Below are 14,955 nucleotides of genomic sequence, written 5' to 3' on the forward strand. Positions count from 1 at the left end.
GCACCCTCGTGACCAAAACAGTACTCATTCCAAAGAGGAACAGTTCCAGATTCTCAGTGTAGGAGCTCGACTCTGTAGCCGGAAGGGAGGGACCAAACCTTTAACCCCGAGGAAGGAGAACTACTCTATGATGCCCTGAACTGCAGCAAGCCCCGCCTCCTGCTTTGGCACTACGCAGGCTAAGGGTGATGCTGAGTCCTGACTGAAACCCATTCTGCTTCCCCCTCAGTGGCCATCGTAGGGAGCTGATGGGGGACCAGTGGGGCGCCGGTGGGAGCGCTGGTGGGGCGCTGGTGGGGGACTGATGGGGGCACTGGTGGGGCGCGGAGGCACCAACTCCGTGTTCATCCTTAATCACTGTCTATCTTAATTATGACAACGGTGGGTATTTTCCAGACGACAAGGGGTGCATCCGGCGCGGTGACCTTGGGGCGACTGGCCAAGTGGAGGAGAGCTGGGCTCCGCGCTGCGGCCGCGACCCCCCCCCCCCCCGCCCCGGGCCGCCTGCCCTTTGCCTGCGCTGCAAGCCGTCTATGTGGCTTCCTACCTGAGAGGCTGCCGAGGGGACCCCGCTGGGTGCAGGAACTGCGGCTTGGGTGGAAGGGGGGGTCTCCTGGGTCTCTGCGGAACAGCTGGGGCGCCGTGCTGCCCCCCTCCGCTCCCTACCCTGTCCGCCGCCAGGGACAGCCTCTTGTAGTCCTCCCGCGCCTGTTTCGCCAAAGAGCGTCTCTTCTCGTCAGCTGCTTTGGATTTTCGCACTAGGAAAACGAGGGGATTTGAGAAGGAGATGGTGGGAAGGATCTGCTGGTGAAGGGAGCAGTCCCTCAGGAGATGCTGTCACTTGCTGATAACAGACCGTCGCTGTCATCACCTCCGGCTCACACAGCTCGGGCCTGTGCAGCCACAACTGCCCAGCCTGCCGCACAATCTCTGTCTTTCTAAGGGTGGCGGTGGCAGTGGTGGTGGCGGTGACAATGGCAGTGGCGGGAGGGCTTCCTAAGGGGGAGAAGGAGGACGAGGAAGGGAGGAGATAGAACTGGAGAACCACGTGTTGGAGAATTTCCTGCACTTGGCAAGACCAAGGGATGAGTCATAGCCCGAGTGCGAATTCCAACTGGCCCAGAGCCTTTGACCAAGAGGTGATGTCACTTCCCTGACGCCCTCAGCTCGGGTCACTAGCGGCGACCAGCTGTCGGCAGCTCCTGGTGCAGTCACTCATGGCTGTGGACAGGGTGACAGGTGGGCCAGTCCCGCCAAAGATCACACTCAGAGGCCCCCCAGAGCTGAGCCAACTGTGAACTGGCCTGCCAGGGAAAACACTACAATGGTTCTCACGGCAATCAGAGAACGTGCTGGTACACATAAAAGCACCTCAAGGCCACCTTCTAATGTTGCTTTGTATAATAGAGGGCTTATTGTTTTGTTTTGTGTTTGTTTTAGCAACACGGCAGTAAAGGGCTATGATGCAGGATGTTAGGACTAATTTTTATTGAGTGTATTTGCACTTCAGGCATTCTTGGTCAAGCCCTGTTAAGTCTCATTTCAAATAGATGCCAAAAATGTTCCATTACACTAGAATTTCACTGCAGAGAAGTGATTGGATCTTGCAAATATCTTCATTTCACAAAAACTGTCCTGTTCATGGTGTTCACTAATGAAACTGAAGACAGGATGCTCCACATCCTGCAAACATTCTCACTCTCGTTCTCTCCCTTAACTGGCCCCAACGGATGACCCAGCTGGTAAAGCTCTTTCTGAGTCACCTGGAAACCCTACTGGTATTTCAAACCTGCATTGTCTCCTAGCATCCCTGAGTGCATTCTGCTCTGCCTTAGCCCACCCCACCTCCTCCTGAGGAGGGTCATCTCCAGCAGCGCTAACTCAAAAAGGAGTTAGGGTCAGGTCACAGGCATGGGACAGATGCTGATATATTCAATTGGTTATCCCTGGTTCTTCTCTTACAAAGTTAAGATGAGTTCGCTATGAAAATTTAGAAAAGTAAAGAATAACAAGAAGAATTCAAACAAATCTGAAATATCATCTCTTCAAAAAAAATTAACATGTTAATAACTTTCTAGTTCTTTTACTTCACATACCAAGGCATTTTAAAATAGGGGATGTTTCTCATACTATTTTATAATTTTTTTTCTTCAAGTGAAAAACAATTTATAAACATATCCTAAGGTCCTTAAACATTTCCAAAACATGTTTTTTCAGAGCTATATACTGTTCCATCAAACAGACATACTATACCACAGCTGTGATGGCACAAAGACAATGGAGAAACTTCCTACTATTCAAGAAGTGACTCGTAAGCCTTTGTGTAACAACTTGGTAATAATTCTCTCAACAACCATTTTAAGTGCTTCCTGGATTGATCATTTGTTAAGAGAAGGAATTGGCCCGGTGGGTCTAAGGTGTTACAGAGGCCTCTGGGTACTCACGAGACGCCTGCCACTCCGAATCTTCTTTCCAGCTTTTATAAATCTGCTTGGTTTTCTCCTCGTCTATTTGTTTTAGTTCTTCATCTTGTGTTTTCTTCATGGATTCTTTCTTCTGTTTAAAAGAAGAAATAAAAACCAGAAATAAACACTAGTGATTAACTCTGGCAGTTTTCTGCGAGGAGGGTTTAGAGGCAGGGGAGGAGGTGGTGGGGGGAGGAGGAAGGGAGAGGTGGGGGGAGGGGGAGGAGGCAGAGGGGCCAAGGGCACTGAGGGGCCTAGTTTCTGTGTGACTCCCACTGGCCCCTGACTGGGCAGTTTGTTGTTGCAGGAAAAGCTTGGAGTCGGTGATACCTGAGGCTGACTCTGTCATGACCTAGCTATACCACCTTAGGGACCATTACCAAACCTCTCTTAGGCTGTCTTTGCCTTAGCAGAATTAGAAAATTTAGAATGTTTCATAAGGTTATAGTGAGGGTTAAATAATATTTTAAAAGTATCTCCCATAGTATATGAAACACAGTGAGACTCAATAAATATCCATTTTTCTCAAACACAGTGATGTAGGAATGACTTAGAGGCAGATAGGGCTAAGCAGGGAATGATAAGGGAAAAGCCCCAGAGTCAGGCTCCTACCCATCCCAAGAAAACAGAGATAAAACAGTAAAAACAGAAAAAAGTAAACTTGGCTCCCTAACTCCAAAATGTTAGGGAGTCTCCCCCTTTTAATGGCTACTAAGTAATCACAGAAACATGTCATTAAGGTGTTATCGATAGTCCCTGCTCAAACCAAGACCACACAAGAATCTCAAGGCCATGGGCTCCCTGACTAGGCTGCAGAAATCCCAGATGTAGAGAAATGTTATGGAGATGTTAACCTGAGAAAAGGGAACACCTTGTTTGGGCTCATGATATTCATAAAACCATCTTGTTTGTCATTCTGATGGTTACAAGTCTGCCATGTTTGTTCTGAAGAGCCACCCTGATAGTGACATGAAATGTACCAAGTCCCCTGGTAAGGTCCCTATAACAGACAGACCCTACAAACCCTCAGCAACCCTGTCAGGATCCCTCTCACTCCTAGAGCTTCCTCTGTATCTCTGGTTAATAAACATCTGTCGCTTTGCTGGCTCTGGTGTCCGCACGAGAACCCAGCTCTCCCGTTTCAACAGCACTTACCAGGTTTCAGTTGAATTCCCTGAGGCAGTGTGTGAACACTGCAGTATCTGACCAGCTCCATAAAATAACAGTACATTTCTAGAGCAGTCTCGGCTGTATCTCCATGTGCTCTCAAACCAGTGTGTCTAAATATGTGGTACTAGGGGGGCCTGGGGGCTCAGTGGTTGGGCGTCTGCCTGCGGCTCAGGTCATGATTCCCAGGTCCTGGGATCCATTCCCACGGGCTCCCTGCGGGGAGCCTGCTTCTCCCTTTCCGTCTACACTCCCAACCCCTGTTTGTCCTCTCTCTCTCTCTCTCTCTCTCTCTCTCAAAATAAATAAATCTCTTTAAAAAATTATCTTAAAATGTGGTACTTACACATTTTTGATGACCCAAAAAGGAATATTTTGTTTACTATATATATATAATATATATATTTTTTTACTAAACATCCTCTTTGAAAAAATATAAAATAAGAAACACAAGTCCTCCTTTAAAAGGAAATATGCTTTTTTTTATTGTAAAACATACATAACATAAAAATTACTGTGTTAGCCATTTTGAAGTGAACAGCTCCATGGCATTAAAGGAACTAGTTTTTAACTAAAGAGAATCACACACCAGATCACTTAGACCTAAAAAGTACTTTGTTGGGCAGCCCAGGTGGCTCAGCGGTTTAGTGCCGCCTTCAGTCCAGGTCATGATCCTGGAGACCCGGGATCAAGTACCATGTTGGGCTTCCTGCATGGAGCCTGCTTCTCCCTCTGCCTGTGTCTCTGCCTCTCTCTCTCTGTGTTTCTCATGAATAAATAAATAAAATCTTTTTTTAAAAAAAATACTTTGTTTATTTGGGTACTGCCTTTTGAGTGCTTATTAGAAAACAGAATTTAGCACTTGGTGAACTAAATAAAAGCCTTGGTCACCTCAATAAACAAGCTAAGAGGTTGTATAAAAGCCTGACCATGCTTCGCTCTCCATCCTAAAAATGAGTTTTTTTTCTTTTATGCTTTCCCATAATAAAAGGATAAAGACACTCTTTCTGTTAAACTATTTCACCTCAACTAAAATATAAACCTTGATGTTGGGAAACTTGTTTTCAACCATTGTGGGAAGTCATAAATCACAGTTAATGTAAAAGCTGATAATTCATACACTGTATTTCATTTCAGATGTAACTGAACTTTTGTGTTCTTATTATTTTCAACTTTTGTGTATTTTTTTCTTACTTTCTTTTTCTGCCTAGAGCTAAGCCCTCTTGGTTTACAATATTACAAAAACTGAAAAAACAGCTTTTGGTGTTTTAAGTGACTGTTAAAATTTGCTGTCACCTAACTGAAGCCATTTATAAACCTGAAATACATAAAAAGTACTGCTAGCAATTTCTAAGTTTAAACATAAAAAAACTTAAAAGTGGAACTTTGTTCAACTTCCACATGAATATTTTAAAATGATTTTAAATGATTAGAATAGAGCTATAACATTAAACCATGACAGCATGAATATTGTTGCTTAGGAAAAGCAAAAAGTTTACAAAGTGACTCCACTGAAGGAGAAATATTCAGTTCCTAATAATGCAGGTGGTATGTGGTTGATGACAATCAAATGTTGGGGAGTGCTACAGCAAGTAAATCATATTCCTTTTTAACCTGCAGTATCATTCTGTATGGGGAACAGAAGGAAAGAAAACAAATTAACAAGTTTCACAGAGTAATGGATGAGATGAGCCCTGACAACTACATTTATTCCAAGAAGCTGGAAAACTTAAGGACTTTGTCCTGAGTTTCTCTAAGAATTCCTCCAGAAAATTTACTTTGAGCAAAATCTTTACAGATTGGTCTTTACATCCGCTGCTTAGGAAACCAAACCACCAATTCCTTTTTAGAAGTGTTTGCAGGAAGCATGTAGGTCCAGGATGGGATGGTGAGCTAAGCATGGGAAAGTCCGGTGAGGGGATGAAGGAGCAGCAAAGCTGAGGATGGACCCTGGTCCAAACAGCCACTGACTGAGGTTTAAACACAGGGATGGGCAGTTTGATGTCAAAACATCTCCCACAGAAAGCCTCCCATCCCAGCCTGTAATAGAAATAGTTCCCTCCAGTTTCCTCATTAGATCCTCTCCACTGCCTCCAAAATTGGAAGGCTCTGTTTTATTCTTTGTTCTATAGAGAAGATGGGTGAGTGATCTATCTGTTCATCCATTCTCTTGAGTTCCCATATAATATTTTTTTAAGATTTTGTTTATTGATTGATGAGACACACAGAGAGGCAGACACACAGGCAGAGGGAGAAGCAGGCTCCCTGCAGGGAGCCCAAAGCACAACTTGATCCCAGGACCCCGGGATCACAACCCGAGCCAAAGGCAGACACTCAACCACTGAGTCACCCAGGCGTCCCTATAATTTCTTAAGTTAGAGAAGAGATGGATTGGTCCATGGCTATGGCCATTCTCCTGAGAGAGTGTAAAGACAGAGAAAATCTGCCTATCTCATAACTAAAAATGCTGGATAACCACTGGTCTAGTCTACCCCCCTTATTTTGGAGACAAAAAAGCCCAGGTCCTCTTCTCTTTTCCGTCAAGACTCACTCTCTAGATGATCTCATCTTTCATCATGGCTTGACAGAACACCAAGATCCCAGGGTCTGCATGATTTCCCTACAGGGGTCTCCATGATTTCTCAGCCCTAGTCTCCCTTCTCTTTCACTGACCTCTCTGCTATTCCCTGACCATGTCCAGCGAGCCTTCATACTTGCTGTTGCCTCTGCCTGGAACATAATTTCCCCTTGCGATCCGCATAGCTCCCTCCCTCATTCCTTCAGGTCTCTACTCCGATAGTGCCTTCTCAGAGTAGCCTTATCTGACCACCTCTATAAAAAGCCAATTCCCAACGTCCCAGCATTCCTCAGCTCCTTCATCCTGCACTATTTTTCTCCACAGAGCTTATGATCATCTGACTTCATAGATGTGTTTGTTGTCTGTCTCCCTCATTGAATACAGGCTTCCTGAGGGCAGGGATTTTATGCTTTGCTGTGTTTGTAGTCCCTGTAACAGTGCCTAGCACATAGGAGGAACTCAACAGACAGTTGGTTGAATAAACATATAAACCCTTTGTCTTTCTATCATTTAAGATGAAATTTTGAACACAAAATTTCAGATTTACTGAAATTTTCCTTTAGATGCTTTATTGCTGCTGTTTTAGAAAGGTGCCTATTATGCCAGCGGTATGCACACTGGACTACACTGCAAAAATTCATCATGGTTTCACTAAGTCTCCATGCAAGCTATCCCAGTTCATGCACATCCCTGCAGACCAGTCAGGGAATCGATGGCACTGTCTGCTGGAACACAGGCCTCCACCATGGCTCCATCTCAGGCCTGTAGTCACTCAGAACCTTCTCTTCACAGTCTCATATCTTATACTACTTTTTCAAACTTTCTGCAGGTCAAATCCTACGATGGTCTCCAACTGCCTGTCATGCCCCATTTATCATGAGGCATGGTCAGTGCAATGGGCCAATGGTCATGGCCTAGCATGGTGGAGGAAACACTGTGCCCTATAGACTGTATCTATAGGGAGAATGATACCTGGATGGATGTGTGAGAGGAGAGATCTGAGTGCCCAAGGAGCTCCTGGCACAGTGGGCCTGGATGGCACAAGAGGCTGCTCATCGGAAAGGGTCAATCTCCCAGAAACAAGGAACACACAAAGAACTTAATATGAATTCAGATTTCTGCCAAGCTAAATGCTTCGTTTATAGCTCTCTGAAATCAGTGTTCCCTCAGTGTTCAGTGTAGCCCAGGATGTTGTCTGTTTTAGATCTTCTGTGAGGAGTTTAGCAGATATGTCTTGGCAGCTGTTCTTTCCACAATCCTCAAGACTTTCGCAACTCCAGACAAACAGGTAAAAATGAATAGCTATGTTCACGAGCTTTTAAAGACAGATTTCACATTCTGCTGCTTTCATTTCTGCATGAGACTAATATAGCAGTTTGTGAAATATTAGTGGAAATGGCTATGAATTTAGCCCCCTGAAGACAGAATTTAAGTCTTTACCTGGTGAAATCCATATGCCTTCATACGATTGATAGAATCTGCCAACATTTGTTGAATATTTCTTGAGGAACTGGAGAGTGACTAAAAATTAAATGAAACACATTTTTATACCATTTAGAGCTACAATGTAATTTCAGCAGATAATCTGTTAATGCTTCCCTCGATTCAATGTCCCTTAACCTGCTTCCCCCCATAGGTAGAGGCACCAATGTGTCCCACCAGCACCTGAGTTCCTGAGCGGTAATGACCGAGGCAGTAGGTATGTGAAGCCTCAGCTTCCCTACTCAGTAGGGACCCTGAGGTGGTTTGGTCATGATGAGTGGGTTTCTGTATTTTGTTCCCAGCTGGCCCCAGGGCCCCTGAATGACTTCTAGACATCACCATCATCCCTTCATTTAAATTCTCTTTTTCTCTCTATCCCTGCTCTATGTCATCCTGTTTTAGGTCAGATCAGAGAAACACTTAGTCACTGCCATCTCACTGCATATGCCTCACTCCCTGGCTAGGACCAGAAGCATGACTGGTGCCTGCCTGTGAGCCAGCCCATGTTCCCTGCCTGATTGCACTCCCTCTCCATCCCTGTTAGCCAGCCCAGTGTCTGGGTTCCTACTGCTGGAGAGATGGATTTCCCAGGAGGCAATTCCTGACCATGGGGTTCCCAGATCCATCGCCTGGATTCCCTAGTGTCACTCCTGCCCACCACATGCCAACTGCTCTGGCATTACAACGGGGCTGGCATATTACACCAAGTGCCTCTATAGACCAGGTCAGCTACCCGTGACCCCCTCACCCGGGCCCTGGCCTGAGTGCAGAGTCTGGGCCAAGTCCCAGCATGAAAAGCCACATGCCCTAGACAGCTTAATAGAGCCAACTGCACCTTTATTACCAGGATTTATGTGTCTTGTGACTGAGGACTCACTCCTGAATTTTGGTATCGTTCAGAAAATGTCGGTACATTTACTTACCAAGATTCAGTGTGGAGCACAGAGGATACTGTAGAGTCATTACTATTTTGCCCTCTTTTCCACAGTAGCTACACTGCATTTCCCAGCTGCCCTAGCAGTTAGGTGTGCCCAGGGGAATAAGTTATCTCTGATATAATGTAGGTAAAAACTGGTATTTGCCACTTTTATTCTAGGCCTTAAAACCTCCTTCACACATGCCTCTAGGCCACTTCCTCCCTCCTTTGGGCTAGAATGGTGATCACAGTCACACTGCTGCTGAAGACAGGAAAGCCATCAAAAGCCTGAGTCCCTACTTGACTGTGTGAACCTCTCCCTCCTGAACCAGAACCCATCCTGGATGTTATAAGGGAGAAAGATGAACTTCCATTGTGTTTGACCATTGCATTTTTGGTCTATTTGTTACAAAAGTTTCATTTATCTTAGTTAATAAAACTGGCCACAGCAATTGCTGGTGGCACCCTTCAAATCCTCTGCTGGGATTTCTTACTATTAGTGTTACTTCCACTGATGGCCACTAGTCACTGAAGGCCCATTATGATGAGGCACTGTGTTAGTGACTTACTAAATGTGATTTTATTCCTCACAACATCTCTGATGGATCGGTAACACAGTGCCCAATTATCAGAGGAAGAAACTGAATCTCAGAGGAGCTGTGTACCTTGCTGGCATCACACAGCTGGCTTGAGTTTATACTTTTTCCACTATATCAACATTGTAATGATAGGAAATGAGTTGTAGATCAAAAGTTTCTTTATGTGGGATGCCTGGGTGGCTCAGTGGTTGAGCATCTGCCTTCCACCCAGGTTGTGATCCTGGGGTCCTGGGATCAAGTCCCATATCGGGCTCCCTTCATGGAGCCTGCTTCTCCCTCTGCCTGTGTCTGTGTCTCTCTGTGTCTCTCATGAATAAATAAATAAATATTTTTTTTTAAAAAAAGGTTTCATTATGCTTATTTCTTGGCAAAATAATAGATCCTATAGGTTTCACAACTGCAACCTACCATATTCTGACTTGCTGTTTATTTTAATATTATAAAAGGATACATAATTGCTTTGCATCCAAAACAGTACAATAGGGGCTCCTGGGTGGCTCAGTCAGTTAAGCAGCTGCCTTGGCTCAGGTCATGTCTCAAGGTCCTGGGATCGAGCCCCACACCAGGCTCCCTGCTCAGGGGGGAGCCTGCCCCTCCCTCTCTCTCTGCCTGCCACTCTGCCTACTTGTGTGTGCTCCCTCTCTGTCAAATAAATAAATAAAATCTTAAAACAAACAAATAAACTACAGTAACCATTCCTCCTAATTTATGAACGGGTCAGAATTGTTCCAATAGTTTCTGTGTATATCTATTTAAAAAGGGCTTTGACTTGCAGTCTCTGAATAAATTTCTACCATAAGGAATGTGAGCTTTAAAAACAGGCTCACTCTCCCTTTCTTCAATAATATAAGATGTGTGGGGCATCATTTTGCAAAAAGGATCAGTTTCTGCTATGTTGAAAATTAGGCAGGTAACCCCCCACCCTTGCCTCCTCAAGCATTGTAGATTAAATTTCCAGCTACAGTAGCTACACGCTCAGCCTCTCCACTGGCTTGTCACAGGACCTGGACCCATGCAGCCAGCAGAGCTTGGGACCAATGATTTGCCAGTGGCACCTCCACCATTCTCAGCCTTTCAGCTCTCAACAAAGTCTCAGTTGTCTCCTGAATTAGCATCAGACTAACAGGCATCTGACACGTCTCTTCTAACATATATTCTACTTTGCCAAATGTTTTTCCTCCTATCGCATGCCAATTACTGTCACGGATATAACACTTCACATGTACTCTGAGTTCTTTGTCCCATAGAATTATTTGTTCAACTGAATGATTCATCTTATACACACATACAACACTATTTTCTCAACATTTGCTTTTTTTAATGATCTTAATTTTTTTCTATCACCAAGGGCAAGCTACCCCAAGATGGACCACTTTGGCATGCAGATTCTTGTTGAGTTAAAAGTAATCAACCCACAATGTATTCAGGAAAAGCTCTTTAACTCCTCACCTGCAAATGCCTAAAAGAATTTAGACAGAGGACCTGCTCCAGAAAGAGAACCATTGCTACAGACAACTACATCATACTGCGAATGGGATACAGCAGAAACAAAGAACCCAGCAAAGCCTGTCTGATCAAAGTCCCCTATGTCCCATTCTTTCTGAGTGGCCCAGTAAACATTTCACCAAACATTCACTCCTTTTCATTTCCTGTGAATTGCATTCCTTCCCTTTAAGTCCCAGACCCCTAGCCTCTTTCTCTTTAGTTCAGGATGATACATATATCTTATTTTACTTGACTGTCTTTGGAATTTCCATGTATGTGGGTTTCCCATACATATGAAATTAATTTGATTTTCTCCCGTTAATCTATCTCGTGTCAATTTGATTCTTAGCCTGGCCTGGAGGACCTTGAAAGACAGGAAATTTTTTCCTCCCTGATGCCAGCATTTCAACATTCTCACTGCTTTTGCGCTTATCAGAAATGATGAGGTTATTAATATTCTTATTAAGATAATCCAAACTAAGCACAGACACACTAACCAGACAATGAAATGGATGTGAGGCTGGGGATGAAGGAAAGACTGTGACCATCGGCACCATCTGCTGGTGCCAGTCAGAGTTGCTTTCCTTTCTTTGTCAGAAGTTTGAGGTTCTGTTTTCAGCATACCAAAGCTCAAAGCTGGTTCTTGAGTAGAAGAGTGAGCATAAATGATTTCGATTAGTTTAGCAACCACCCAGTTAACAATCGCCCAGTATGTCTTCTGAAGCACTTCTATACATCTAAAATATATTGCACACTCTAAAACTATCCACATATACTAAGAACCACATTTGTAAAAATTCTAATTTTCAATGTGCGCCAAGATCTGCCATTATTCCAAAGTGCTAAAATAATATGGAAAACTAATCAACACTTGTATAGATTAGGTTCATTCAGACACATTTACATGTTCGTTCTACAAATCCATGGGACACAAGTTTAGTGTAATAGACAAAAAATAGTATGATCCCAAAGAGATTTCCTTTATTAAAAAACAAAACAAGATTATTGGCTCAAAAAGTGATGATTAATGATGTCAATATCAGATGGAGACAACCTCAGGGATGCTGTTGCCACTCTGAGCATTCCCAGAATGAAGATGGAGAGGCTTCCTAGAGAGCGTACCAGGCCCTCTCCGAAATTTTCATATGCTGCTGTGTTCCAGGAAATATACTCTTTAGTTATTCCTGTTTGTAATGAGAAAGAGAGGAAAACTCCCACCTACCTGCATGATTTCAAAGTGCTTTCAAGTCCAATATATCATTTGACCCTCATTATCAACCCTATAAGACTGTCAAGGTACTGTCCCTTTACCAAAGAGGTAAACTGACCTACTAATATGGAGGAAATCAGAGACTGAAGGCCGTGTCTACAGCTTGCTCCTTCATGGGGTGTTCCGGAGAGAACATACATTTGCTCTCATGCATACAAGCCTCTGCAGCCACCTCCCAATTGCCACACTATAGATGCTTTGGTAGCTGCTGAAACTCTGTGGGCACAGTTAAAGCAATCTTACCTGCTTCATATTTTGTTTATTTAAAAATAAAAACTGCCACAATATTTATATAAAAACTCCACAAAATAAAGTGAAAATTTGAAAGCCAGTGCCATCAAAAGCTAGTGGACTTTCTACAGACGCCGAGTCAGAATGGTCCCCTCTAGTCAATGCAGGACCAATTAGATCTGGGAGTGGAGCCCATCGGTATTGACCAAAGGGTATGGTGTGTGTGCGTGTCTGTGTAATACATATATATTAATTATCATTAAACTTAAAAGTATGACAGTTCAAATTTATATAAGCAATTGGATTATCAAAAGATGCTATAGCAACATCAGTATTACATGATTACAAATTATATTTCCCCCAGAGACTATGTGTCCTATAAGGATTATTCTAATTATATTCACTTTTTTTTAAAGATTTTATTTATTTATTTATTCATAAGAGACAGAGAGAGAGAGAGAGAGAGAGAGAGAGAGAGAGAGGCAGAGACACAGGCAGAGAGAGAAGCAGGCTCCATGCAGGGAGCCTAACGTGGGACTCGATCCCGGGTCTCCAGGATCAGGCCCTGGACTGAAGGCGGTGGTGCTAAACCATTGAGCCACCCAGGCTGCCCCTTATGTTCACTTTTAAAATGTGATTTGAAAAATAGTTTGTTCTGGCTTTTAATTTAATATTCACTCTGTTTAAAGTCGGGCTATACAATTTTATTAATTCAAAATAAACCAGAAAGCTCCAATAAACAGAAAAATTTTAGCACTTAATTTTTATAGTGAAAATGAAAATGATGAATTAACAGATTAAAACCAAGAATTTACTTTTGAAAACAGAATAGTAGGGTAAGTATTTAGCTATCCTGTTCTTACACCTCTTACATCCATGGTATTCCTTAATGGACCACAGGTTAGAATAATAACCTTCATGAAGGCAAAAGAGCACGTCAGCTTAATTCACTGATATCCAGGGCCTCAGCAAATAGAAAAGTGACTGGTATTTAGTAAAGGGCTTCAGTATTATTTGGTGCATAAGTGAACTCACCATAAATTCACAAAATACTTTCTCAATCATTAAAAAATATTCTGCCTTGTTTTAATATTAAAATTCTCTGAAAATCAATGGTCTGTAACTCACCCAGTTCATTAATCAGGTTACTGGAATAATCAGATCATCCTATTTCCAGCCATTTTTTTTTAATTTTTTATTTTATGATAGTCACAGAGAGAGAGAGAGAGGCAGAGACATAGGCAGAGGGAGAAGCAGGCTCCATGCACCGGGAGCCCGATGTGGGATTCGATCCCGGGTCTCCAAGATCGCGCCCTGGGCCAAAGGCAGGCGCCAAACCGCTGCGCCACCCAGGGATCCCTTTCCAGCCATTTTAAACAAAATTTCCCAATGATGACTATAATATTAAGCATTTGAGCATACTGAGATTTAGCTTTTTCTTTCTAAAATAATAAGAGAGGAGAATAATGAAACTGCCTTGATAAAGTTACAAAGGGAGAATAATATAGAGTGGAGATACCTTCCAAAAGCCAATAGACTAACAAGATGAAAAACAGTCAATTTTACTGGTGAAAATATGGTACATGGTCCCTGTGGAATGATTCTTCTCTAACATGAATTAGGACAATGGAGACCTAGGGAGTCCTTTCCCTATTTGCTAACACTGTTCCTAGTAAAATTTCTGCACAGGGACTACTGTGTAGCCTGTACAGCAGACTCTAATGTGGTGTGTTGTTTTATGGTACATCTTTAAATAACACATTGTCTGAGTTTATTTTACACAGATTAGAGCAACGAACTGTCATATGGATGAACATCTGTCCACTTCCACTGCAACTCTCAAAGCAATGTGCAAACAGCAGCACTGGGCAGGGACAGGCTCAGAAAATCAGATAATGCAGAACTGGTAAGGGCTGTTAGGGCAAAGCATTTCAGATGTGAAAGAGTTTCAAAGGCCACCCTCACTGTCTCACCAGAACACACCCGATATATGTTCCATGAAAAACGAAAAGAAGCTAATAAGCAAGGGAAATAAAGTAATCATTCAATATAAAGTATAAGGATAAAGTAATAAAGGATTATTGAGAGAATAGACAGAGTCTTAAAGGCATGATGGCTGTGGGAAGTCTTGGCACAATGGAATAGAGGAACCTAACTATAAATGATAGAAAGTAATATTTATATCATACATAATACCATATAAAGCACTTCAGTATTTATTGCTTCATTTGGATTGTTCTCATATCCAACCCAGTGATACGTAGTAGCTATTATAACCGCTATTGTTTAGGTAAGGAAATGGAGCCCCGGACAGGTTAAATGAGTCAGCAGGACCTCATGTCTCTGGACTCAGGATTCCATGATTTCTTCTTGGCACACTACTTCTAGTGAGTTGGATGAGTGAATTACTGTAAACATCATGCAAAATAAAGTTGTGTTACTAACTTTGTACTGTGCAATTCTCAAGACTAGAAATGTTTTTCTCTCTTGTCATTTACTTTATATTAACCATTTTATACAACATAGTGCTTTTAAAAACATAGCAGCTTAAATGGCTTCTAAGGCTCTAGGACTTTGTAATTCTATTTTATACAAAATGTTATTCTAGGGGATTCCTGGGTGGCTCAGCGGTTTGGCACTGCCTTCGGCCCAAAGCGTAATCCTGGAGTCCCGGGATCAAATCCCACATCGGGCTCCCTGTGTGGAGTCAGCTTCTCCCTCTGCCTGTCTCTGCCAATCTCTCTCTCTCTCTGTGTGTGTCT

General features: G+C 43.0%; 1 protein-coding gene across 3 annotated transcripts in view; it reads right to left on the bottom strand.

Annotated features, from left to right (window-relative positions):
- SH2D4A (SH2 domain containing 4A) overlaps positions 1–14,955 on the bottom strand; it is a 71,325-nt gene that overhangs the window by 27,681 nt on the left and 28,689 nt on the right. For 2 of the 3 annotated variants that reach the window (XM_055335304.1, XM_055335305.1), the window contains exons 5-7: positions 7,651–7,731; positions 2,445–2,556; positions 548–758 (exon numbers count right to left, since the gene is read on the bottom strand). In XM_055335304.1, the coding sequence (XP_055191279.1) occupies positions 548–758; positions 2,445–2,556; positions 7,651–7,731 (404 nt within the window). The remainder of the gene's footprint in view (positions 1–547; positions 759–2,444; positions 2,557–7,650; positions 7,732–14,955) is intronic. The other variant, XM_055335306.1, reaches the window with a different exon arrangement.

This window comes from Nyctereutes procyonoides, unplaced genomic scaffold, assembly GCF_905146905.1.
Source record: "Nyctereutes procyonoides isolate TBG_1078 unplaced genomic scaffold, NYPRO_anot_genome, whole genome shotgun sequence".
Lineage (NCBI taxonomy): Eukaryota > Metazoa > Chordata > Mammalia > Carnivora > Canidae > Nyctereutes > Nyctereutes procyonoides.